The 7710-nt window shown below is 43.7% G+C and overlaps 2 protein-coding genes across 2 annotated transcripts; both read left to right on the plus strand.

The window, feature by feature from the left end:
- Window positions 1–1306: 1306 nt before the first annotated feature.
- On the plus strand, window positions 1307–4963 carry LOC112279114 (protein NPG1). The gene is made up of 6 exons (XM_024513244.3): window positions 1307–1908; window positions 2031–2289; window positions 2416–3251; window positions 3373–3753; window positions 3859–4006; window positions 4207–4963. Exons 1-6 carry the CDS (start codon window positions 1720–1722, stop codon window positions 4542–4544), a joined length of 2151 nt encoding a protein of 716 aa, XP_024369012.1. The 5' UTR covers window positions 1307–1719; the 3' UTR covers window positions 4545–4963.
- Window positions 4964–6381: 1418 nt separating this feature from the next.
- On the plus strand, window positions 6382–7710 carry LOC112274347 (uncharacterized). The gene is made up of 3 exons (XM_024503773.3): window positions 6382–6557; window positions 6722–6793; window positions 6953–7710. Exons 1-3 carry the CDS (start codon window positions 6494–6496, stop codon window positions 7117–7119), a joined length of 303 nt encoding a protein of 100 aa, XP_024359541.1. The 5' UTR covers window positions 6382–6493; the 3' UTR covers window positions 7120–7710.

Here is a 7710-nt window from a genome sequence, read left to right on the forward strand (position 1 = left end):
TATTTGTTCTAAATCCATGTAGTTAAAAAGAACTATGTTGATGAATAGAATGTGCATTGTATAATTTCACCAAGCATACATTTCACAGAATTATCTCAAACCACAATGTTTTTTGAAGAAAAATAAAAATAAGAATCTCTTGTTCATAAAAGAAATACATGTATATATATATATATATATATATATTGATGGAGGAATGTAAAACATTTACACATACTATGCACAAGAAAAGAATAATGAAAGTAATACTTCGACTACATCCACAACTCATTGAAGGTAAACATCACTATTCTATTTCTATGGAACACCACTTGTAGCAGAACCATTAAACAGCATTGGCTTTTACTAGAAAGTCCAATCTATAACCAAATAGAAAATAAATAAATAACCAACAAAAAAAAAGGAAAGAAAACTGAAACTTCCACACAAAACATTTGAATACAACTGACAATGTCATTGAATAGCAACATACCAAGTTAGTACGGAAAGGTTGTCGGCTCAATCCCAAAAGAGAAATTGCTCACTTTGTTTGATGGATATGGGTGCCCATGGCAGGGTCTCATTACAAAGCAACAGACACACATTAATTACAACAACAATAATAATAATAATAATAATAATAATCATAAAACAACAACAATAATAATAAGTGGGTAATGTGCTCCCTGGCAAGACAGTGAGCGAGGGCATAACTCAGCTCCAGTGCAAGGAAAGGGCGTTTGTTTTGATTTTGATTTTGTTTTGGTTTGATTCCATGCGAGTGGGGGTCCTTATTGTTACCAGATCCAAGCCGGCCCTTCCTTCCCTCCTCCTTCTCTGCTTAGGATCCCTCCTTTGCATTATTTCTTCCCTTCCGTCCCTCGCTGTCTCATTCTCCCATGTTTTGATTTACATGCCACATCGCAGCAGTAGTGTTGCACTGTTGGTCCCCGTGTGTATGTGTGTGTGTGTATTTTTGGGTAGTCTTCGAAGCAGATTTGTGCACATGCTTCTTCCCCTTTCCGTTCCTCCGTGTGGTGTGTCCCCCTAGACTTTCTCTCACTTTCCTTTCCTTTACTGGAGGGATGCCATCATACAAGCCTACTTTGTAGGTGCTAACGTGTTGAGAATCGTTGGTTGTCGCTTTCTCTCTTCTGATTCTTGGGGGGTTTGAGGTGCCAACCCTGTTTGGCGAAGATCGAGGTTTTCGTGGTTTGTGGGAGGGTGTTTTGCGGTTTATTTTTTTATTTTTTATTTTTAAAATTTTATTTAGTTATTATATACATTTATATTTATATTATATATTGAGTGAGAGTAGGGACTCGGCATGTTTTAGGTCGATGGTGTGGTTTTTGTCGATGGGCACTCGATGTGTAGTTTTTGTAGAGAGGGCCTCATCTTGCATTAGAAGATTAGATGAGTGGTTATTGATTTTTCCCTCTCGATAATGTCCCCACCTTCAGCTTCTGAGGCTGCATTGTCGGGCGTGGTTCGATTGCTCGGTTTCAAGCCTCGGTGGAAGACTTGTTTTAGTTCTCATACACCAGTCGAGGACAATGGAATCGCAACAGTTTAGGTTGGGCAAGAACATGTGGACGAGGGTGCCTGATGATGGATAATAGCAAGGATGCTGAGAATGTAGTTTTGATTTGGCTGTGATAGTTGCAACAACTGCAAAGCTCTAAGGAGTTGATCGCACTGAAAGGCGGCAGGTCAGCGAGAGTATTTGAAGCTGAAACCATGCTGTGCACTTGCAATAATCAGTTCAAGTCCGATGAAAATAGGGGCTCTTTGACTCCTCAACTTCGGGTTCGAAATGTTTCTCGACAGCTTTCTGAGAAGTTGAGAGACGGCGAGCTGAAGCTTCTGCAAGGTAGCATCCGAGAAGCCGAGGTCTCCCTCCGAGAGGCACTCTCCATCAATAATGAGGTACATCTTGTCCTTTGCATCCGCCAGGGTTGGTCTTTGATTTTTCAACGATGATATTCTTGCGTCGACGATTCGATTGTAGTGTTAGCATATCTGAGCACTGTTGTCTGGGACTTCAACAGGAGGCACGAGCATTGCTTGGTCGTCTAGAGTACGATAGGGGAAACTACGAAGGAGCCCTACAAGTTTTAGAAGACATTCAGGCTCACAACTTCGGTACAAGCTTGCGATTTTTCATCCAAGATTCCAAAATACAGCAGAAGAAAGGAAAACCTGCAAAGGGTACTGATGCTCTTGGCACTTTCTTACATGGTGCCAGTTTGCTTCTAGAGGCGCTATATCTCAAAGCCAAGTGCTTGCAGGAACTTGGGCGGCTCTCGGGTATGGAAATTTCCGACAAGTATTGCTATGGTCCTGATCTCTGTGTCTAGTTGCTGCAGTTGTCAAGCTCAAACTACGTTGATTCGTGAAGTTTAGGAGCTCACACCTTCAGGTCACCATTTGCAGACGCTACCCGAGAATGCAAACTTGTGCTTGATACGATGGAGACAGCAACACCCGCGGGTTTGCCTGATGAATGGGGAAATACTAGGATCGCTCAAATGCTCTCGAAATCCGTGAAGCTGCTACCTGAGATTCTTCTCGAAATGGATCGGACCAGCGATGCAGTGGTAGCATATCGGCGTTCGCTTTTGCGTTTCTCCTGGTGTCTAGATTCCCACGACCTGGTGCACATCATGAAAAGCTTTGCAATCTTGCTTCTGTACGGGGGTGTTGAGGCTCCTCGTGCGAGCTTGGGGGCCCACGTGGAGGGTGCCTTTACCCCAAAAGACAATACCGAAGAGGGCGTATTGCTTCTGATGATACTTCTTCGCATAATGAACAAAGAGCAAGGCTACTTTGACTACACTGTTTTTGAGCATCTCTCCCTTGCCTTGTCGATATGTGGCCAACTAGAGACACTTGCTCACCAGTACGAGGCGCTTCTACCAGGAACCTTGTCTCGACCTGATCGGTGGTACAGCATGGCGCTCTGTTATGCTGGAACTGGACAAAACTCAGTCGCACTAGACCTTATGCGGAAATCCCTAGTGGAATCGGAGAAACCCAAGGACGTGCCTTCGCTTCTCTTGGCAGCCAAATTGTGTGCTGGTAAGCCTGAGCTCTGTGGTGAAGGGGTCGAGTATACACAACGCGCTATGTCGAGCCTGCCCCGAGGCGCCGTATCATACCGAGCTTGTGCATTGCATATTCAGGGTGTTGCACTTAGTTCACAAGTCCAACTTACGCCGTCGGATGCTATGAAAACCAAGCTGCACGGACAATCCCTTGAAGCATTACAAGTGAGTTGCTTTTCCACTTTTCTGACCATGTGTAATTGCGATCTCACTTACAATGTGATGCAATTATTCAAACGTTGTTAGTTCTTACAATTCAAAGTTTCACAGCATATTCTTTTCGCAGGAAGCTGCTGCTCTTGACAAAGGAGACACTGCCATCATTTTTGACCTTGGTCTTGAACTTGCTAATCAAAGAAAATCAAGCTTAGCATTAGATTGCGCCAAATATTGCCTTGATCGGGGAGCTGGAGCACGTGTTCATGGATGGAGGTTTTTGGCTTTGGTGCTAACAGCTCAAGGTAGGCATGCCGAAGCGGATGTAATATTGGAGTCTGCTTTGGAGGAGACATCTCCATGGGAGCAGGGGCCCTTGTTAAGAACTCGGGCTAAGGTCCAATTAGCCCTGGGACAGCATCTGCTTGCAGTCAAAACTTATCAAGTCTTGCTTGCACTGTTGCAAGAGGAGAAAAAGGAGCACGAACTTGGTACCATTGGCAGGGGAAAGGTCATACACTAAATTAATTCAATTGATTGCTTGACTCTGGTTGTTTGAAGTGCAATGGTGTGATATATCCCCTAAAACGAATGGAATTGGATTGCAAATGTGCAGGGGGGTCAAAGGGTAGAAGAGTCAGATGTGTGGCATGATTTAGCTCAGGTGTACATACAGCTTAAGCAATGGGGAGATGCTGAAACATGTCTTGAGAAAGCTCGAGTACTGCTCGACTCTTATTCTGCAGCCAACTGGCATTACAATGGTGAGAATCTACACTTGACTTAGTAATGCACTTGATGTCATACCGAAGCCCTTTTGAAACCTTTCATTGGTCTTGAAATCATGTGCTGGTTTGATAGAGAGAAGAAATCCAGGACCTTCAGAAGAGTCTAATTTTTGTCATTCCTGTTTAATTGCTCATGTTTCTCAAGTCTTATCTCACATGTATGTTTGGGCTTGTAGGATTGCTTCGTGAGGAGCAGGATCTACTGGAAGAAGCCATCCTATGTCATAAAAATGCCCTCGCTGTAGACTTAACGTATGTTGACAGCAAAGTTAAGCTTGGTGCTCTTCTTTGGCAAGTAAATGGTGTGTTAGCAATCCCAGTGGTGAAGAGTTATCTTGCTGAAGCCTTAGAAGCAGAGCCCACCCATGAGGAGGCCTGGTACCACATGGGCATGTTGCAGAAGGCTGAGGGGCGAAGGCATGAAGCTGCTGAGAGCTTCCAAGCTGCACTTGTGTTGGAGCAGTCCTCACCAGTTGAAAAGTTCTCTTCGATTGCTCCAGCCTTACTCTGGTAAATATATCAACTCGATCGGCTTACTTTGGCCGAGCCCCTTCAGAATGGGTTTCAGAATGGGTTTCAGTGAGCAATGCTCCGGCTCGAGAATTCTTGACCACACGTGCTCTTAGTTAGCTAAGAAACCTCAGTAGATGTTTTGCTCCTTTGATATTGAAACAGTCATGTTGCACACTTGAAAACATTTGTCTGGTCCCTATTGAAGAAAATAACATATTGGAAGTAGAATTATTTTTTACAGCTCCTAGTGGAACTGATTGTACATAAAGGTAGGATCCCCTTTCTAAGGTCAGCTCTCGCTGCCAGGTTTTGGAGGGGTGATTGATTTCGAAGAACTTACGACGGTAGGAGAAATCACATACAAAAAAAACTTCATTAATGTGGCTTTCACAGGAAGCATTTTATTTATTTTTTGTCAAATATCTCGTGTCGGAGAAATGTGTCCCCAATCTCAAATCCTTTCATTCTATTTGCAGTGTGCTGTGGCTAGCCAGCTAATTGTCCAGATTCATCACAGATCACAAGGTTTAGACAGCTAAGCTCTTTCACATTCAAACGGAATGCCCTGAATTAGGTTTAGGTCTGTTGATCCTTCTCTTGTCTGGTGGTAGAACCCTGTAGCTTAACTTACAATTTTATCTGTTTGGCCAGCAATACGAGCAATGCCATACAATGTAGGCTTTTGGTCCAGATTAAGCGGTGAATATTCTTGTGTCCGATGTTGCGAGGCTTTAAAAAAGTATTTCCAACGAGAATTGCTTGGTCTTTACCATGTTATATGAAAGTGAAGGCAATTGTTAATCTGCCTCCTACAAATTTAGTGAAAACTACATCGATCGGCCTGAATTTTAGGATCTGAGGGCCAATGACAGGAGTATACCTCACACAGAGACCTTTGAGGCTGTTTGGCGGATGTTGCAAGTTGTTTCCAGATAGCCTATTCTTCCAACTTGTCGAACTGGAACATACTGTGCAGGGTATGGAGGCATTGGACTGGCGTGCCCCTGACATGGCTTCGTGGAGCCCATGGTGGATGTCATGGTTCGCATTAGAATCATGAAAGACAATCTGAGTCCAGAATTCTCAAGCTTGTATATCCGGTTCGCGAGTAGATTCCGTTAGCATAGACTTGCGGAATCCGAACAACGTTTGATCACCTGACAGAGCAATGACACTTTTTATATTTGGAATGAGCTCGTTGTTATGGTAAATGTAGACTGCTCGGTATTTCCGATGATAACTCCGAAGGAATCCTTGTGCAAATTGACAGTTGATAACCAAGACCCTCTTGTACCCAATAAAATGAAAACGAAACCAGTTCGAACTAGTTATTGCTTGCATGATCAAGGGTAACATAGCGGATCGTCAGACAGTGCTACTCATATCAACTAATCCGACTTAATTGAAGGTGGTTATCCGCAACGAATTCACAGTAGCTGTCACAGAATTAAGTTCTTGCTAAACAGTCATAGAACATTCTGCATTGGTGGCGGAGCAAGCAACTGTGACCTGAACGTCACACAAATCAATTCCGTGAACAAACTCAGAGTATTCAGTATTTCAGTAGGTGATGATGCCATGTACAATGCATCAACCTTGTCCTGCACTTGTCTAATTGAAAATGAAGAATGGGTAGATATGAAGGGTAGATAGAATTTTTATATATGGTGTACTCTCATATCTTAGAGCACATTGTGAATTGCACGAGAAAGGACTGTTGACAGAATGTTTCCATTTCAGTTTCGCTACGTGGCGACATTTTCTTCTGCAGGGTTGGTTGCCGTCCCATACGGTCACTAAAAGCTCATGTACCAAACTGCCACACGCCCACAGTATAAAACACGACCCACAATATTGTAGCTCACAGGCGGCCAAGATGTAATCGCACAAGTGCATGGCTTTTATCTTCGTTTGTGACTTAATTTAGAGCTCTTCCTCGTTCCCCGCATCATGGCCACCAGCCAACTGAGATGGATACAAGCGCTTATGGTTATGACATTTTTGTTCACAGCTCGTACGGAAACTCTTTCGATTCTGTATACATTCGTTGTCAAGGTGTAGGAAGTCTGATTCCCTAAAAGAAAACAAATCACTCCTGTCTCCTGGCATGCACTGGTCATCCATGCTAGTCATCACCGTGCTCATGACGTTTCACAACGTGGTTAAATTTGGTGGCAGAGATGGCCGGGAGCAGCAGAGTTCGTTTGGACGGAGCGGGACTGGAACACCATGGGCGCTCATTGAAGCAGAGTAATACCACGTTCCGCTTTCATGCAAGTTGGTCTTATGATTTGGAGCACACTAGTCACCTGATCCTTGCAGTTTCTGAGGATCATGCGATCAGTCTGCTACATGGAATGTGGAGATCTAGCAGGGAGGGTGGTGGTGACTGTTGTTGTTTTTGTGAAGCTTGTTGGCCAGGTATAAGGGCGAACTGCCATTCAAACACACAAGTGGAGTGCGAAGTGGGGGGAGTGGCAGGATGTAGCTGCTTGGCCATGGAGGCTTGCCTGCCCGAAGTCTCTGGTTGTTTCATAGTCGTCAATGGCATCTCCACTAAGTCATGCGGCTTCTGACCACGCCACCGCCGAACACAATAAGTTTGATCGTTGAGATTCTTGTGCCCTTGAACTCTATGGACAATTCCATTCCAGTTAAGTGTTCTGAAAGTGGGTGACGGAGTTCGGTCCCATGAGTGCTGACATTGTTGCGAGTGAATACGCACAAGTAGTATGTAAAAATACATAGTCCTGAGACATACTCTCAATTCTGTCTGTGAGTTAGTGTTTTCTGTCTGCATGGGTGTGCTCTCGTGCACTGAATCCTGGCTATGGTGTTTGTCCCATCATTCTCACCGTCTCCATAATTTTGTCCATCCATAACGTGATTTCTGCACCTAAACTGCAATGCAGGGATTACCATCGAACAAAGGATTTCTCTCTCTCTCTCTCTCTCTCTCTCTCTAGTTGTTGTGTGTGTTCTTGTGAAGAGATACAACACATTTTCCAGCCTGACCCACATTACAAACACGTGCTTTTCCTACTGTTTGCATAGCGTGTATTTCACAGTATTCCATAAAAAAACAAAGAATGGCATGTTCATGTTTTGTAGATCACTAACAAATAATTTACAATAAAATGAAAGGAATTTATTCCTTACGTTGAATA

Source organism: Physcomitrium patens, chromosome 2 (assembly GCF_059467195.1).
Source record: "Physcomitrium patens ecotype Gransden chromosome 2, ASM5946719v1, whole genome shotgun sequence".
In the NCBI taxonomy this organism is placed as follows: Eukaryota; Viridiplantae; Streptophyta; class Bryopsida; order Funariales; family Funariaceae; genus Physcomitrium; species Physcomitrium patens.

Coding starts and splice junctions, on each gene's coding strand:
- LOC112279114 (XM_024513244.3), top strand. CDS start 1,720: ATGCTGTGCACTTGCAATAATCAGTTCAAGTCCGATGAAAATAGGGGC. Junction 1,909..2,030: donor CACTCTCCATCAATAATGAG/GTACATCTTGTC, acceptor GGACTTCAACAG/GAGGCACGAGCATTGCTTGG. Junction 4,007..4,206: donor AGCCAACTGGCATTACAATG/GTGAGAATCTAC, acceptor TTGGGCTTGTAG/GATTGCTTCGTGAGGAGCAG.
- LOC112274347 (XM_024503773.3), top strand. CDS start 6,494: ATGGCCACCAGCCAACTGAGATGGATACAAGCGCTTATGGTTATGACA. Junction 6,558..6,721: donor GACATTTTTGTTCACAGCTC/GTACGGAAACTC, acceptor ATTTGGTGGCAG/AGATGGCCGGGAGCAGCAGA. Junction 6,794..6,952: donor TGGGCGCTCATTGAAGCAGA/GTAATACCACGT, acceptor GTTTTTGTGAAG/CTTGTTGGCCAGGTATAAGG.